The sequence below is a fragment of the Rhamphochromis sp. 'chilingali' genome (genome assembly GCF_963969265.1).
Source record: "Rhamphochromis sp. 'chilingali' genome assembly, chromosome: 8".
Lineage (NCBI taxonomy): Eukaryota > Metazoa > Chordata > Actinopteri > Cichliformes > Cichlidae > Rhamphochromis > Rhamphochromis sp. 'chilingali'.
Window position 1 is genome coordinate 26,405,762 of NC_137935.1, and position 18,950 is coordinate 26,424,711.

An 18,950-nucleotide genomic window follows, 5' to 3' on the forward strand; every position below is an offset into this window, starting at 1 on the left:
CTGTGACCTGCTGTTTTATTTCTTTGTGTTTCCACATGTACAATTAATACAATAGGTAAGTTCTCCAGTTCTTCTCACTCCTCTTAACAAGCTGTTTCCCACTGACGCGGCAGCAGACACCAAACAAGTGAAAATGAGCACCTATTGTGCGACACTCGTGTTTTTCTTCCTCCTCTTGTTCCCATTATGTATTCTTCAGCGGTGGCTTAGCGCTAAAATAAGCGTGGAGAATGGATTGGTTATGTGAGCATCATTAAAGAATGCATTAGCGCCTTTGCTGTAGCATAACATGGATCAAACTCTCTCTGCAGGTAGTCAGCAGCGACTCTGCCTCCTCTGTGATCTTCTGGCTGACTGACACAGGACAAAAGGTCAAGCAGTTCCACCGTTGCCATGGTGATGCTGAGATCTCCACCATGGCCCTAGACGTTACGCAGACCCGACTGTTTACCGCGGGCGCCGACGGAGAGGTCAAAGTAGGTGGACAGGCGTACGCGCACACACACACACACACACACACACACACACACACACACACACACACACACACACACACACACACACACACACACACACACACACACACACACACACACGGATTTGTACGGATATGAAGATGCACAGTACAGCTGCCGGCTAGTCCTCATGGAAATGTTAAAGCCTGAGTGGAATGCAAAATTAAAGTGTGAATTAATGTGGAGTAGCAGCTTTTTAGGACAATGTTTCTAGGAAATTGTTGTATTTATTCCTGATATGGGCACTACAAAATAGATGTGTGCAGCTGCAAACCAGCATGGTTACATTTACATCAGCTGCGACTCACTGTGTTAGATTATTGTGTGATTAACTGTTGGCTAATGGCCAAACGTGGATTTGAAGGGACAACACCAGCTTTTTGACAAACTGGCACAAATTTCCCCCCGAAAATGGTAAAATGGTTGGTGTTTGTGTCTAATGGGTCTAAAGGTACTTGCCAATTTCCCCACTGGATCACTGTGAATTCAAATAGTGTTTTTTCTCAGGTGCTGGAGACTATCAGAGGTGATTATCAGATGATATATGTTGTAAGACAAACAATATTCCTAAGAATTTAGATTTAGCAATATCATTTAGTGTTCCCATTTGTATCTCTAGCTGTGTCAAGCTGATGTGGGTGCTTTATGGCAATGCTGAATATTTTTCAGTGTGAGGAAGAATATTTTTTGTTTGCTGTATTGTTATTTTATCACTTTACAATATTAATTTTTTTTTACAAGTTTATATCTTCATTAATATGAAATAATACTTTATTTTGTATCGCCTTAACTTCCGTCAGCAATAACACTGTGTTTTGAGTTCATTCCTGCCTCCGTGAGCTTGCGTTTGGGTCCTCATCCTGCCTGCACACAGCCTAATCATGACAGAATCAAATCTTACTGATCTCATTTACATTTTTCAGGGTTTGCAGGATATGCTATAATGTGTAATCCTGCCTCTGTACACCGCCACAGTGAATAAAACATCAAAAAAATCCAGATGTGATTGAAATTCAAGGGGTTTGACCAACATTTTGTTTTACCAATTTGGGACAGTTAATGCTGTTAATACATAAACAGTAGCTCGAAGGTAACTGGACAATCTAACGTAATTTTAACTGGAAGTATTATTTTTAAGAGTTGGATGAAAATCCTTTGCAGTCGATGACTGCCTGATGTCTAGAACGTGGACGTGAACAAATGCTACGTTTGCTCCCTTGAGTCGCTCTGCCGGTCCACCTTCAGTTGCTGCTTGTTTGTGGGTCTCTCTGCATTCACGTTTTTATTCAGTAACTGAAAAGCTGCATTGCTGGGTTTAGATCAGGTGACTGATATATCCTGTTTCTTTTGTCTTGAGAAACTCTTGGGTGACTTTCAAGGTATGCAATGAGTCATTATCCATTTACACTGTGAAACTCTGATCAGTTATACAGTGTTTGGCTGAATCTGAGCAGAAAGTATAGTCCTGTACACTTCACACAGTTAACACTCACATCAATAAACACTAGTGACTGGGTTCCACTGGCAGCCGACATCTTAACAGAGCTGACAGGCAGTCGTGCCTCTCTGAGAGAGATCACAACTTGGTTAAATGCTGTGAAATTGTTTTATTTAACCATGGAAATAATTCTGTCATCATGCACTTTATGTGTCTTCTGTGGTCTGTCAGGCCTTTTTGGTGTTGCTGAGCATTCTTCCACTTAAGAATGAACCATGTTGTTGATTTAATCCTTCCTAAAGTTTTTGCTGAATGATTTTTTGGGCCCTGCGACAGACTGGCAACCTGTCCAGGGTGTACCCCGCCTCTTGCCCTGTGACAGCTGGGATAGGCTCCAGCGCCCCCCGCGACCCTGAAAAGGATAAGCGGAAGCTCCAGCCGGACATAAGAATTATTAATGAGGGCTGGGGAATCAAGTTTGCTCAGACCCGAGAGCAGATTGTGCACCTCATTAAAGAAAACAGGCAAAAAAGTGCAGAACTAAAAGAAATGACCAACCAGCTCCACGACAAGAAAACGATGAGTGATAAGATACAACGGGATCTCCAATACATGGACCGAAAAAATCGGCTCCTCCAAAGACAGCTCCATGAAGCTGTGGAAGAAAAGAATAAATTCCTCCAACAGAAGGAAGAGCATGACAAAAAGCAACGAGACATGCAGCACGAACTGAAGAGCATGCAGGAAAAATACCGAATGCTGAAAGAAAGCCTGGATGAAACACTGTGCCAAAATAAAGACCTTCTTCAACAGAAAGAGCAACAACAAGAAAGACTGAAAGAAGGAAAACGCATCGTCCAGGACTTTGAGTCTAAAAATCTAAAACTGCAAGAGTTTTGTAATCAGCTGGAGGACAGCAACTAAAGTGGAAGAAGAAAAGGACAAACTGGAGAAACGGTGGGTGCTCACAGATGCAGAAAAGGATCGATCAGATAGCGAGAAACAATTCTGAGCTCGTTAAGGGGATTTTGGTGGAATTCAATAACTTGAAGCGTGAAAACACTCAAATGCAGGCGCAAAAACAACAACAAGACAAAATACATGAAGACCTGCAGCTCACGCTCCAAGAAACCCAGAAAAGAAACGAGCAGTTAGAAGACAAGCACAAAGAGGTCCAACAGAGAAATGCAGACATGCACAAGGACAAGCTGATACAGGAGGCAACATCCAAACAACTCAAAGACAAGCTTGAAGAAGAACAAGCAACATTGGAAGAGGTGGAACAAAGATGTGAGAAACTTGAAGAACAAAACGCAGAAACCATCGATGAGCTGAGAAATCTCATCCTGGGAAAAAAAGCGCTCGTGGAAAAGTGCATGAAAAAAAAGAAAAATGGTTCCGCTTGTTCCAGAGGAGAGACGCTACTGCTTCCTCACCTGATGCAGCCTCGTCTTGCTCCACCTCTGTTAACCCCCCCAACCAGTCCCGGCAGTTGACTGTCCCCTCCTGAGCCTGGTTCTGCCGGAGGTTTCTGCCCGTTTAAAGACAGTTTTTCCTCCCCACTGTCGCCAAGTGCTTGCTCAGAGGGGATTGTTGGGGTTTTCTCTCCTCTACCTTTTTTCTTCATTTACTTGCTTGTTTAACTTTTTTTCAACTTATCTAAATAATAAACCAATTAAATTTATCCTTCGAGTATTTTTCATCTCATCTTTACAGAATTTTTCCAAAACATTTTCAAACATTCAGATCTGTCTTTTATTTTCTTCTTGAAACCTCATAAATGTTGAACTTAAAAACCCGGAATATGGTTTGAAACATTGTTTCAGCTGAAAGTGGCACAACATGCTTGAGTGTGTGTGTGTCAGGGTATCACTAGTTAGGTCATCATGTTTAGACTCATTCACTCCAAAATTATTTAGGCCAAATCTTTAAAACAGTGTCATTTCATACACATTTTCAATTGACTTCAATCGCACAAATGCAGAAATAATTATTTGCAGTATCTTATTTATTATGAGAATGTCATGACTGATCATTTGTACCTACACCACCAAAAATGGGGGCAAAAGGAAGGAGATCATGTTTAATCGGTTATAAGAAAAGGTTAGAAATATAAGTGCTGACATGAGCAGTGTCCACAGAAACCTCTGAATCTCAGCTCAAAGCTCAAATAAACCATTTCTAATAATAATATGAAACTAAACTGGGAAGTCATAAAGGAACTGACTCACGAGGAAACACATGGAGGGGCACACAGTCATGAGCGAGAACGCGACACAGAACTGAGGGAGACGCGGACATAAATACACAGAGGGTTAACGAAGGAAGTGGGAGCACACGGGGAACACAGCTGAAACAGATAATCGTAACGAGACAGGGAAGGAGTGAACACAACATGACGCATACTGACGAGAGACTGTCAAAGTAAAACAGGAAGTACACAGAGGTTCAGACAGGAGAGAGAGAGCACAGACATAACAGGCTGGGGAAAACATTGAATGAAACACAAGGAGGGGAGACGAGGGCTCACAGATACAGAGGGGCACACAGGGGGTAAAAGTCACAAGGGGAAATCAAATAAGGAACAACTTAACAGAGCAACCCAGGAACCATGGCCTAAATAAAGAACAAAATACAAAATTACATGAAAACTAACAATTCTGGGCCAACATGGCCCAGGACAGATTCGTTAGATCTAAATATTCATTTATGAGAAAAATCCGTTTTCTTACACTGTCGTTTGTCACTAGATCTCCTCAGGGCAGAATCCCGTCTTGCACAGTTTCTTCTTTGTTGGTAGTTTAAAGATCTTTTAGCTGGCAAGCCATTTCCTCATTTAGTAAGCTCTAGTTAAGTTTCAGTGTCTGGAAATAATGTTACAAATATTAATGTTGATATTTTACCAAATTGTAGTGGAATCATTTCAGTCAGACTAATCAGACTAGCACATATGTTTGCAATCCAGTTTTTACTACAAAAATAACAGCTGTGAGAATCTCAAACATAATAACAAGTTTTAATCATTACTGAACATGTAATAAAAAGAGCTTATCATCCAGGAGTTTGAAGCACTTGTGAGCTTTGTTCAGTAGATTTCGCTCGTAGGAATTTCCGTTTTCTAAGTTATTTGCTTCCAGATGTTTGCAGTGGCATTATGTTTGGATCCCAAGCTGCCCCTGCTTCACACACAAAGGAGCTTCTGACTGAATTACAGCTATTTCTCATGTAATTTCAACTAATGGAAACTCTAATTGAAGATATCCATAATTACATTTCAGCTATAGAAAAGGAAACTCTGAGATATCATTAACATCATTTTGAATAGTTAGAATTACAGCTCAAGATGTCTACAACCTCATTCTGACTAGTTAACCCCTCATTTAAAACGTATAATGAGGAGAAGGCAGTTATCTCGAATTGAGGGGAATTAAATATATCTTCAGTCGGAATTGTAACTAATCAGAAATTAATTTTAGATATCCAAAATGGGAGTTTTTCCAAGTAGTAATTCCACTGCAGATTCAGCCCATATTCATTTTGGATTTGAAAAATGCAATTAAGAATATGAATAATGAATGAATATTCTTTATTGTCATTGTCACAGGTACAATGAAATTGAAAGATGTCTCTGGTCAGTGCAACATCACAAAAGATAAATACTTAAAAACTATAATTAAATACTTAAAAACTATAATGATAGGATATAAAAGATAGAAATACATATAAAATACAGTATACTCATACCGTAGATACACCCAAGCAATCCAGGCCTAAGGCCCCATACAGACACTCAACATACGACCTAGTTGATATATCACTCAAACAATCAATCACTCAGTCAATTTGTTAGCGCATCCAACAAAACATGTCTGAAAGCATTCCAACATCAAGGGCACAAATGACAACAGGGGCAATGAAAGTCATCTGCTTTTAGTAGCATTGAGACATGATATTGCAATTGGGTAGAAACTGTGTTTGAGTCTGTTAGTCCTTGTGTATGTTGTTCTATACCGTTTACCTGAAGGCAGCAGTTCGAACATGGAGTGTCCAGGGTGTGAGGTGTCCTTTATGATGTTATGGGCTCTTTTGAGGCAGCGGGAACTGTGTAGGTCTTTCAGTTTGAGGAGAGGGCAGCCGATTGTCCTTTGGGCAGCGATGATTACTCCCTGGAGTGCTTTCCTCTGAGCCACTGTGCAGCTAGCGTACCATATGCCTATGCAGTACGTTAGTATGCTTTCGATGGAGGCTCTGTAGAAAGACACCAGCAGTCTCTGTGTGATGTTGTTGAAAGAGAATGTGCAGTGCACTTAAATGGACACCATTTCTCCGAGAGACAACGACCTTTTTGATATCTGAAATGTTCTTTTTGGGCTCCGAAGAATTGAATGACAGATTTCTGCAATACACATCCAGTGTAGGTATTAAATGTGAAAACAGCTTGCCATATGTAGCATTCTGAGACTGTTTTTAATGACTTTGAGCTTACTGCAGTAGTTCTCTGCGAATAAATAAAATAATTATGCATTTTTGCAATCAATATAATCAACCACATCAGCTCTCTGACCCCATGAGACCTTGTGAGAATGCATCCATGTGCAAGTAGCGTCAGAAATACTTGCACCGCTGCTTGAAACAACCACACAAGTCATTCTCAGCAGAAGAAGCAGGCCCCCCCCTGGGCCAATTAGTAACACGATGCATCATCGCTCCAATTTTCATCAACAATGAACCCGTTGTGTAGCAGTTAGGGCCATTCCAAATGTGAAATTTTGACCTTTTAATTACAGTGTCCCCATTGAGCCAATCAGTGTTTCTTTGTGAAATTGCACAAACAAAGACGCAAAGTGCGTCATCGTGTAAAATTGGACACAGAAGAAGAAATGGTGCCTGAGCTGTGACGGGGGATTAAAGCCCTAATGTCATGTTGCCTTATCCCTCCTTGGGGGGAAAAATGACACTTTCAAAAGTAGAAAAACACACATTGGTTTTATTTATTTTTTTAAATCCTTTTTTTAGACAAGAAAATAAAGCTGTAATTCCATTTCTAGTAAATTTCCTTAAGCAACATACACCCACTGGGCGCTTTGTTAGCTGCAGCTTCCCAGTACTGGGTTGCCTTCAGAGCTGCTTCAATGGCACAGATTCTGCAAGGTCCTGAAAACAGTCCTCAGGGATTTTGGTCCATGGACATGACAGCATCACACAGCTCATCCATGATGAGAATCTATTGTTCCATCACATCCCAAAAGTGCTCTATTGGATTAATCAGAATGCAGGATCAGAGGATCAGAAGATGGGTATGCTGTGGTCATAAAGGGCTGAACATGGTCACCAACAATATTCAGGTAGGCTGTGGTGTTTAAATTATGCCCAGCTGGTACTAAGGGGTGCAAAAATAAAATATCCCCACATGATTACATCACCACCCCCCACCTGAAGAGTTAAAACAAGGCAAGACGGAGCCATGGTTTCCTGTTGTTTACGGTAAATTCTGACTATACCATCGTAATTTTTCAGAAGAAATTGAAACTCTTCCCACCGGGCAATGTTTATCCAATCTTCTGTTTCGGTGAGCCCGAGTTAACTGTAGCCTCGGTTTCCTACTCCTAGTTGTCAGGAGTGGCACCCGGTGTGATCTTCTGCTGCTGTAGCCCATCTGGTTCAAGGCTCAGCATGTTGTGCATTCAGAAATATACTAACTGGTTGTAACAAGTGGTTACAACAAGTATTTCTACCCAAAGCTGCCACTCACTGGATATTTTCTCATTTTGGGACCATTCTTTTTAAACTCTAGAGGTGGTTTTGCAGTTTCTGAAATACTCAGACCAGCCCACCTGGCATCAACAACAATGCTACATTCAGAGCCACTTAAATCCCCTTTCTTCCTCATTCTGATTCTCAGTTTGAACTCCTGCAGCTTGTCTTGACCATGGCTATATGTCTAAATGCACCGACTTGCTGTCTTGTGATTACATATTTGCATTAATGAGCAGTTGAGGGTGTACCAAAGACTTTAAAAACATTTCGTGTTGTCCAAATGCATTTAAGTGTTATTTTGGCTTCTTTTCAGGTGTGGGACTTTAACGGCCGTTGCCTTCACAGAATGAATGCCGGCCTGGGTCGTGCTGTCAGACTGTCTCAGGTGTTGTTGCTGAAGAGAAGCATACTGGTGATGGGCTGGGAAAGGTAGTCGTGTATATATTTAAGAGATGTTATTATTTTGATTATTGTTGTTTTGCTCATTTGTGTTTCATTTTAAACACTAAATCCATAATGTACAACACTGAACAACTGTGTGTAAAAATGACTGTGTGTGAAAGCATCTGCGTGTGTGTTTGTGTGTTTCTGTCCTTTCTTGCTCTGTCTGGCTGCCAAAAGCTCAGAGCCAACCAGACATCTGGACCCTAACAAGTCAAAACGCTCCAGGGCGCTCATATTTGCTTTACTATCACTACCTCATATTTGTGTGATAGTGTGTGTGTGTGTGTCTATTCTTTTTATACTCACATCACATCTGCTCTTCATCATCATCATCATTTCACACCCAGTGAGCTGAACTCAGCAGTGTGCTATCATCAAGTTATACGACTCGCTCTCTTTCTGTCTTTCCGTCTCATCGCCACATGCGCGCACACATCCCGACGCGCGCACGCACGCAGACACACTCTTTCTCGCTCTCTGGGGAGTCACAGTGGTAAAGAGAACATAGACGACAGATCAGCAGCAGTAAAAGAAAATGGTGCCGTTATGACTTTCATTACTCATATAATTTCCTGTTTCTTCGCATCAGCCTAGACCGCAGTTTAATCCATATAGCGCTGTGTCACATGGCATCCAATTCAAAGTCCTATCAGCTTCGGCTGCTCAAGCGATCTCACGCGGGTTGAAATATCCACATCCCACTGCTAGACATACTTCTCAGTTTGAAACCAAAGTGCATCATTATTTCATTTCACATGCAGCAGCAGCTCAACAATAAAAAGCAAAAGTTCTGTGATGAGAGAACAAAAGAGTAAAGAAGAACTCATTGCAGGTGTGCTAAAAGTCCTCCTGAGATGATGAGTATTAAAGTGTTGCATATTCATGATATCCCCTGTGGCGCTGTAGTGTAAAGGAACTGCTTCCATGTTCATTACCAACACTGCCTTGATGCATTGCAGGTGTAAAGCAAAGTTTGAATGTGTTGCAGAGGAGGTATAATTTATGGAATAAATAGCTGATTAATGCAATGTTTCTTCAGACTACGGGGGGAAAAAAGCAATTTGATGGGGGCAGCATGGATGGCGAGGTTCAAAATTTGTAGTGAAATTAAATGAATATGATTTTTGTTGGGAAAATAAACAAATGAGTCTGCTAATGCTATAATGATTACCTTTAATGCACTCAAATTCAAGTTATTTCTTTTTTTAAATGAGCAAAATAAAACTTTTTTCTTTGGGGGGTGGGGGTGGGACATAAGCCTGCTACAGTTCTGTGTAAAAGTCTTCGACCAATCGTCATATCTTTATATTTTGCTTCCAAGGAGTCACGCCTTATTGTAGCATTTTTAACGTGCGCAGTAGGTGTCCAGGTTAAGCCTCTTAACACTGACCTATGAATCATGCAATCATAAAAAGGGCACTGATCTCGAATACATGAACCACATAACAGACAACTTAGCAGAGGATACATTTTAAATGGTGTCTTTTGGCACTTTGTTGTTAGCAGCCTGTCGTAGAAGCACATTATTTGTTCCAATTTCCTTTGTTGAATCTATAGAAAATCCCAAAGATAACACAGTTCAACAGGCATAAAATAGGATTTTTGCACCAACGAGGTGATTCCCAAAGGACTATTAGCTGAAAATGACATATCTCAGCATGCTGTGATCTACACATGGCCCCGCATTGCACTGCTCCCTTCACCTCCAATTTAATCCATGCTGAGATTCTTTCCTTAAGTAATTTAAAGAAACTGGACAAGTAGAGGACAAAAGGAAGGCCTAGAGGGCCTAAAAATACTATGTACAGCAGATGAATATTATCTGAAAGTCATGTCTTTAAGAAATAGGAAAAAAAAAATCTGACAAAGGCCCAAAGAGATGCATTTGACCCTTTAGTTGATCCATTAACTGTTCACTGAAGCCTCATCACAAACTATCTGGGTAGCTGTCAACAAGCCGTCTTAAGGAAGGGAAATGGGGACACAATGAAACACTGTCAGTCATGGATTGGCCTCTCCTGGAGCTGGACCTCAACATCACTGAAGCAGTGTGGATTCATCTTGACAGAGAGCAGAACAAAAGGTAGCCGACATCCAAAGAAGACCTTCGAATGTCCTTCAAGAAGCCTGGAGAACTAGTCCTGAAGACTACAAGCTACAAGAAACCTGTCTATAAGAGTTCAGGTTGTGTTGAAGAATAAACGTTGTCATAACAAATACAGACTTTCAACATCTGAGATTTGTAAATTTGATTATTTTTTGCCTTATTTACTGTATTTCCATGTGTATTTGCTGCACCTATTTCCCAGCATAATATAAAAAAATGAGAGGTGACTGTTGGGTCTGCGCTTCTACAGGCCCTGCTGGTTTAGAGACTTATTCCCGTTAACAAAGCAAGACGAACAGCTCAACCGGTTTTCACATGCTAGCAAGGGGAATGGACGGCAGCAGTCCTCTGCCGTTGGTGTCAAGCGAGTCCAAAGAACCAGCTTCCCCTACAGCCTTTTATTTCTGTGACACACAGTTTACACAAACACTCATTGTAAACCCCCCTATAAAAGGTTAAAACACTGTGTGTGTGTGTGTGTGTGTGTGTGTGTGTGTGTGTGTGTGTGTGTGTGTGTGTGTGTGTGTGTGTGTGTTTGGGGGTGCGTTTGTGTGACCTCCTGTTCACCAAAATGATCATAAAGGCAGGAAGTTTACTAAACAAGAAAACAGAACCTTCATGTGCCTATAATAAAACACTACAGCCTCCCCACCATTCAACAGGCTGGGGAGGGCAATAGAAACAGGAGAATGTCTTTGATCATACAGTTTGAACCAAGACTTACAAATTTAAGTACAATAATGGCAACATTTAACAATTTGACTCCAACAGTGACTCTATACTTTTACACAGTACTGTAACTACTGTGTAACTAACTAGCAAGTACTGTTGCTAGGGCTGCTCCGAACTGCCAGTGATACTGATGATCATTATAATAATAATTTAATATAACATGTATCCTGATTAACACATATGTTGCCTAAAGAAAGAGAATTAATAATGATGGTCCAGTGTGCATCTTATCTTAAAACTGTGTTGGAGTGATTTTTACACCATTTCCTTCCCTCTGTGTTTGTCCCTCTGTAGGAAGTTAACAGTTTTCCGCCTGCATTCCTTCTGGCAGTCTACTGTTGAGCCCTGTGAGTGGAAGGGGGGACTCCAGCATCGCGGTGCTGTACTGTGTGCCGCATTCCAGCCCCCACAGACTCTAGTGACAGGTGTGTGTTTGTACATGCAACGTAAATGTTTCTTTTACTCAGTAAAGTTTTGCAGTAACAGAAGCGTCATTAACAATGCATGTGTGCATTCATGCCTGTAGCTTTTGTGTGCACCTTTCCTTTTCGATTACGCTTTCACAGCTTATAAGAACGAGAGCTTGTGCAGAAGAGAGAGTTGGAAGAAAGGGGGAAAAAAACAAACACAGGCTAGGAAATTAAAATGAATCTGAGAAAACAGACTTTAGTTAACTGAAAAATAACTGGCTGCAGTTATCTGCTGATTAAAGTAAGTGGTGTTGTTATCAAAGGACTCAAGCTTCACGCTTCTCTGTCTCTGCTGGAAATGGCTGTGTGTGTGTTTTTTGTGTGTTTGTGCACATGTGAAGGTAGAAAGAGACTTAATAGAGCTCAGAATTCACAATCAAAGAACTGTACTCTCTCTCTCTCTCTCTCTCTCTGTGTGTGTGTGTGTGTGTGTGTGTGTGTGTGTGTGTGTGTGTGTGTGTGTGTGTGTGTGTGTGTGTGTGTGTGTGTGTCTCTCCATTTTTGGATTTTTTCTCTTTGTTGTTGTTGAATGTCAAATAATAGCCACAGTATAAACACAACAAAACTCTACAATATAAGTAAAAAAACCATAAAAAATAATGAAAAAGTGAAGTGAAAATACCCTAATTAGAAACTCCCCATGTGGCAGATACAGTAGACCTGCCAGGCCCTTTTAAGTCGGTGTTCTCCCCTGTTGGCCTTTGTTGGTGCAAACCACATTACTCAACAACAAGCACAACAGCTTCCATTTTCTCTGTTGTGGGCTGACATTTGCCTCCACCACAGACCGAAACCTTTAAATGTGAGAATGCCTTAATTTGCCATTTCCATCTTAATTAAATTTGCAATTAGAAGCAAGTAAACTGGAAAGGTCGTCAAGTATAATGAGGACAAAAACCCCTCACACGTGTTCCTGTCAGTACCGCAACTCACTAGAAAGTGAAGAAATCCCTGTATGTCTGTCTGCGCTCTGAGTGTGGAGGGGAGGGGCTTCAAACACAGACAGGTGACACAGGGACTCATAAACTGAGATGAAATGAAAGAAGTGTGTTTGTTTTTTTTAAGTGAAAAAACTAGAAATGCACAGATTGCACTTTTGATTGGCTGATTATGATTTTGTTTCACAAGTTTTTTCCACTTCAGATTGTCATATGAGACTGGCAGAGACTGACATCTAGCAGTTTGGAGGACCACATAATTTTACAAGCATAACCCTTTTTTCCCCTCGTGTGTGCTTTTCACTCGAGTGTTTCTCATAAAAAAACAGAAACTATCTTTTGAAAGCAGTTTTCCTTTATTGGTTAAATTGATCCTTTGCCCAATAAATCGCAATCTTCCAGGTTTGTGTCAGCAGATTGGGTGGGGTCTTTTCCTTTCCAGCATGACTATGCCCCAGTGCACAAAGGTAGATCCATAAAGGCATGGTTGAATGAGCCTGGTGTAGAAGAACTTGACTGGCTCGCACAAAGCCCTGATCTCAACCCCATCAAACACCTCTGAGATGAACTAGAATTACTGCAAGCCAAGCACTTCCCCTCCAGCAGCTGTCTGATCTCACAAATGATCTGGATAAATGGGCTGAGATTCCCACAGATACACTCCAAAATCTTGCGGAAAACCTCCCCAGAAGAGTGGAAGCTATTAAAGCTCCAAAGGTGGGACGGACTCCACATTAATGCCTATGGATTTAGAATGGAACGCCATCAAAGCTCATACTGATGTCAATGTGTAGGTGGTCAAAAGCTTTTGCCCCTGTCTCTCGCCAAACAAATGCAGGTGCAACAGATTTACAGTTTTATAAATAAACTAAGCAACTAACAGTGAACGAAAAAGATACTAGAATGTTGACTAGTGACCAACAGTCAGCTATGATGCTTTTTTTCCTGCGACATTCAGTAATTAAACAACTTTTTTTTGTATTTGAACACTGATATTTTTCTGATAAGACACCTAAAACATACATTCACAATTATTAATGGCATAACGTGTGGGTTATACAAAGCTGAACCTGCAAAGGGCAGAGGTAGTGAAGGTGGATGAGTTTCTAACCATCCAAAGCCACTCAGTGCACTCACAGAGCAGTAAAGAAGACAGTGCAGACAGGGTGGAGTGAGTGGAGGGTGGATGCAGGGTTTGGAGATGGTGTCACTGCCAAAAAGACAAGAGGATGTGAGCCAGTGGTGACAGATGTTAAGAATTTCACTCTGAATTCTCATTATTAATTAATTAATAAAAATCATTAACCATCTAATCAGTGAATGAATGTTTTTAAAACTAACAATCAGCAGGAGCCACATTAAAACCCACCGTAATGTAACAGTCTGGTTATACCTAATAAGGGCGACAGCTAATTTAAGTTTGTAGTTTTCTAAATCTGCAGAATTGGTGTTTGGATGAAATGGTTAGATGACGACATTAAGAAAACTCAAGTGTTAATACTGGAGGCTACGCAATCAACCTGTTCTTACAGGCACTGTTTAAACAGGCTCTGCACTGGTTCATCCAATAAGCTCAAGATCTATTCCCTCACTCTCTGCCTCTCCCTCCCTGAGTCCTTGGAGAAACAATTACTCAGTACCTCACTGAGGGTAGAACTGTTACACAAAACGTGAAAAAACAAAACAAAAACCTGAACACTGAAGAACATTTTCCGGCGTTACCATCAAAATGATTTGGCAGCTGATTAGTGCATGGACTCAGCGGCGTGAGCTGCAAATGACTCGTGTCCTAAAATCACACCAGCGCTTATTAAAATGCAGAAACACTGGGCGCCTCTGGCTAATGGAAGAGCAGACGAGAAGCGTTCGTCTTCCAATCACTCTATTTTTCATCCCACTTCTTCGAGTTCATGTGAACTTTTCAAAAACATTTTTTCCAAAGTTTTTATGCATGATTTAAAAAAAGAAAAGAAAAAAAGAAGCTTCTAAGCTTCTTGTGGACCTTGCAATCCCCCCTCCCTCCTTGGCACTTGATCACATCTGCCAAGCTGTCACACTGAGTATCAGCCATCATTAACAGAGAAACCAAGTACAGTGGGGCAAAAAAGTATTTAGTCAGCCACCGATTGTGCAAGTTCCCCCACTTAAAATGATGACAGAGGTCAGTAATTTGCACCAGAGGTACACTTCAACTGTGAGAGACAGAATGTGAAAAAAAATCCATGAATTCACATGGTAGGATTTGTAAAGAATTTATTCGTAAATCAGGGTGGAAAATAAGTATTTGGTCACCTCAAACAAGGAAAATCTCTGGCTCTCACAGACCTGTAACGTCTTCTGTAAGAAGCTTTTCTGTCCCCCACTCGTTACCTGTATGAATGGCACCTGTTTGAACTCATCATCTGTATAAAAGACACCTGTCCACAGCCTCAAACAGTCAGACTCCAAACTCCGCCATGGCCAAGACCAAAGAGCTTTCGAAGGACACCAGGAAAAGTATTGTAGACCTGCACCAGACTGGGAAGAGTGAATCTACAATAGGCAAGCAGCTTGGTGTGAAAAAATCAACTGTGGGAGCAATCATCAGAAAATGGAAGACATACAAGACCACTGATAATCTCCCTCGATCTGGGGCTCCACGCAAGATCTCATCCCGTGGGGTCAAAATGATCATGAGAACGGTGAGCAAAGATCCCAGAACCACACGGGGGGACCTGGTGAATGACCTGCAGAGAGCTGGGACCAAAGTAACAAAGGTCACCATCAGTAACACACTACAACGGCAGGGAATCAAATCCCGCAGTGCCAGACGTGTTCCGCTGCTGAAGCCAGTGCATGTCCAGGCCCGTCTGAAGTTTGCCAGAGAGCACATGGATGATACAGCAGAGGATTGGGAGAATGTCATGTGGTCAGATGAAACCAAAGTAGAACTTTTTGGTATAAACTCAACTCGTCGTGTTTGGAGGAAGAAGAATACTGAGTTGCATCCCAAGAACACCATACCTACTGTGAAGCATGGGGGTGGAAACATCATGCTATGGGGCTGTTTTTCTGCCAAGGGGACAGGACGACTGATCCGTGTTAAGGACAGAATGAATGGGGCCATGTATCGTGAGATTTTGAGCCAAAACCTCCTTCCATCAGTGAGAACTTTGAAGATGAAACGAGGCTGGGTCTTCCAACATGACAATGATCCAAAACACACCGCCCAGGCAACAAAGGAGTGGCTCCGTAAGAAGCATTTGAAAGTCCTGGAGTGGCCTAGCCAGTCTCCAGACCTCAACCCCATAGAAAATCTGTGGCGGGAGTTGAAAGTCCGTGTTGCTCGGCGACAGCCCCAAAACATCACTGCTCTCGAGAAGATCTGCATGGAGGAATGGGCCAAAATACCAGCTACTGTGTGTGCAAACCTGGTAAAGACCTATAGTAAACGTTTGACCTCTGTTATTGCCAACAAAGGTTATGTTACAAAGTATTGAGTTGTATTTTTGTTATTGACCAAATACTTATTTTCCACCCTGATTTACGAATAAATTCTTTACAAATCCTACCATGTGAATTCATGGATTTTTTTTTCACATTCTGTCTCTCACAGTTGAAGTGTACCTCTGGTGCAAATTACTGACCTCTGTCATCATTTTAGGTGGGGGAACTTGCACAATCGGTGGCTGACTAAATACTTTTTTGCCCCACTGTAGCTGCTCTTTACATGGACAAATACATAGAATTAACGGCTCTGTCATGGTTTTTAGCATGTGAAGACGGCTTGCTTTGAAATGTCGGCATGACCCCTCAGTACTCATCACTTTCTAAGATTTTTTTTCTTTTGCCTGGGGGATTGAACTGGCAATCCTCCAGCCACTGGTCCACTTGTATAACCCTCAAACTGCAAACACCCTGCACCCAATTTGCCCCAGTATGCTCTTCACTTTGTAAAGTTGTATCACTTTGGCTCACGTATTGAAAGTTCAGCTGCAGTTTACCAGTCTGTGTGAGCAGCGTGCAGACACAAACTGCAGGGCCCCTCTCTGGCCTTCTGAGACAGATCAAGCCCACAGATAAGTACTGAGAGCGATAAAGTGAGGGATGGAGGTGGAAAGGTAGATAAGAGGGGTATTCTCAAAGCTGGAGGGAGAAATGGTTTGGAAGGAAATGAATAGTTGGAGCTAGAACAAAAAGCATGATTCAGGAGCTACTTTAGAAACTTGGAAACTTCTTCAAAGTTCGCTGTGCAATTTCTTTCCCCGTGCTCAGCCCCCCGCCATCAATTTATTTATCCATTTTTATCTAATCTCTGTACTTTAGACTGCCCACCCCCCTCCATCTACACATAGCCCCGCATTGCACTGCTCCCTCCACCTCCAATTTAATCCAAAATGCCCAATTTGAATTATGTTTATTAGAACTCTCGCAGTGGAAGCAAGGGTGAAATGAATGTGTTTCTGCCTTTCGAGCATCTATGTGTCTGTCTGTGCGTGCATGTTGTACGGCTGCAGGGAGGGTGCTTGTATATTTTAAGAAAAAACTTTGGAAATGTGCAGGCTGAATGCAAATGAGTCACCTCATAAATCACATTTTTTATATTTTGAGCTTCAGTGCTTTAACGTCTAGAAGGAGAAAGCGTTAAGCTGGGGGGAAGATTCAAAAACATAACCTTTGCGACAGCTTTTCGTCATCAGAGGTGCTGGGATATCCACATCTGCTAACATCTTGTCCAAAAAATTCAGAAAATGGTGTAATTCATTCCTAACTCCTCCTACATTTGAATATCCTGTGTGTTACTCTCCTCCCCTGGCCTTTGGGCATATGAAAGGGATAGAAAAAAATGAATGAAAGGGAGGGGGTAAAGAAAAAAAAAAGGGTGAATCGCATTCGCATTGCTATTTCCTGCATTTCCACGCTTATCTTCTCGCACATTAAAGTAAAAGGTGCATGAGAACTGTGCGCTATTTTCTACATTAACTTTTGTTTTTTTTGGAGTTGCAAATTCTTTCTTTGACAAATCCACCGAGCAAAAAGGCGGCATCTAAAAGCGATGACGCATTAGTTTCAGTTGGCTGCATATTTCTTCGGGGTTGTAGTGAGTAATGCTCTTTTCACATCAAAGCATCGGTGCTGCCAAGTTATGCGCTTGTGCCGCCGAGTGAAGGCAGTGGTGGCATCATGGCCACCAGTGAGAAAAGTCAATTTAAAGTTCTATTTGGCCTCGCACCTGCTTAGGAGACGGTGCACGTGTCTGTGTTTGTGTATATTATTTTTGTGAGTGTGTGTGTATGTGTGTGTGCGCACGCATCTGTTAGTTTGGGTCTCGAGTTGAATCAAGTTGTAGCAGGAACATTGGGTTGATGGGGGACTGAGGTCTCCTCATCCATATTCAGTGTTTGCTAGGTTCTGCTTGACTTCTCACTCACACACACACACACATGCACGCGCGCGCGCACACACACACGTGCATTTCGGTGCACACAAACACAGCAGGATATATGGGTTCTGTGTATCTCCTTCAGTCTAACCCCCCTTTTCACTTTTCCTTCCTTCCTTGAATCCCTTAATCCTTTGTGAATGAAAAACTTCCAAGCAACCAGTCACCAACTAATCTGAAGTTTGATGAATGGCCAAAATGTTTTGCAACAAATAGAAATAGCAAGCGCAGAAATCAAAGGACGTGATGACAACAATGAAATTTTTTTTTTTTTTTTTTGAGCAGAGGGGGCTCTTTTTGTGTATATATAAATCTGTTGGGGGAAAAATGGTAAACAATATTTAATATCATTGATATTAAATCAAGTGATGACGCTTGAGTTGGCATTAACTGAGGCAGAGGAATGGAAGTTCAAAAATGACTCGGTGGAGTCAGAACTTTTTACCACAGACATTGTGCTGGTGGGTTAACTGGAACAGGTTCCATGGACTTCCACCAAAAAAAAAAAAAGCTGGCACCACAAATTTGCTGGGCCCAAAGCTGATTTTAATAAACATGGGAGGCGCTGCCGCGAGAAATTCACTAATGACTGGCTGATGTACCAGACAGATTCTGTCTGCAATGATTTTCATATCAAGGAAATTACTTGTCAAACCTGTCAAAATGTGAGATCGCTCTCACAAGGCATCCAAGGCAAACTGGCTCCATGCTGGCACTGACAGCAGTAGCACAGGCTCTGTAATGGTAAAAACTAGCTAAAAACTCATCTGACCTCTGTAGCCATTTGTGGGCTTGAGCGTATTTGCCAAAAATACAATGAGTATAACATCTTTGTTTCTGCCAAATCAATCAATCTTTTTAAAAACAAAATCATGTTTTACAAAACTGAACAAAAGTTTCGGGCAACCCCTCATTTCTTTATATTTTTGCTCCAAGGACCAAGACTTTCTTGTAAATGTTTAAAGTGGTCTTGAGCAATAGTTGTCCAGGATTTCTGAGGATCTTTTAAAAATTTTCTTTAGACTTTGGCTGCTTTTTCATTCATTTTTAGTCCCGTCCTTGTGCCCGACCACATTCAGAGGACTGTTTTGTTTTTTGATCTGATCTATGAATCACTCAAGCCTAAA

General features: G+C 41.5%; 1 protein-coding gene across 2 annotated transcripts in view; it reads left to right on the forward strand.

The window, feature by feature from the left end:
* Nucleotides 1-18,950, forward strand: part of LOC308401862 (cilia- and flagella-associated protein 337-like) — a 43,438-nt gene that overhangs the window by 13,301 nt on the left and 11,187 nt on the right. For both annotated transcript variants that reach the window (XM_080890313.1, XM_080890314.1), the window contains 3 exons: nt 312-476; nt 8,024-8,139; nt 11,288-11,418. In XM_080890313.1, the coding sequence (XP_080746439.1) occupies nt 312-476; nt 8,024-8,139; nt 11,288-11,418 (412 nt within the window). The remainder of the gene's footprint in view (nt 1-311; nt 477-8,023; nt 8,140-11,287; nt 11,419-18,950) is intronic.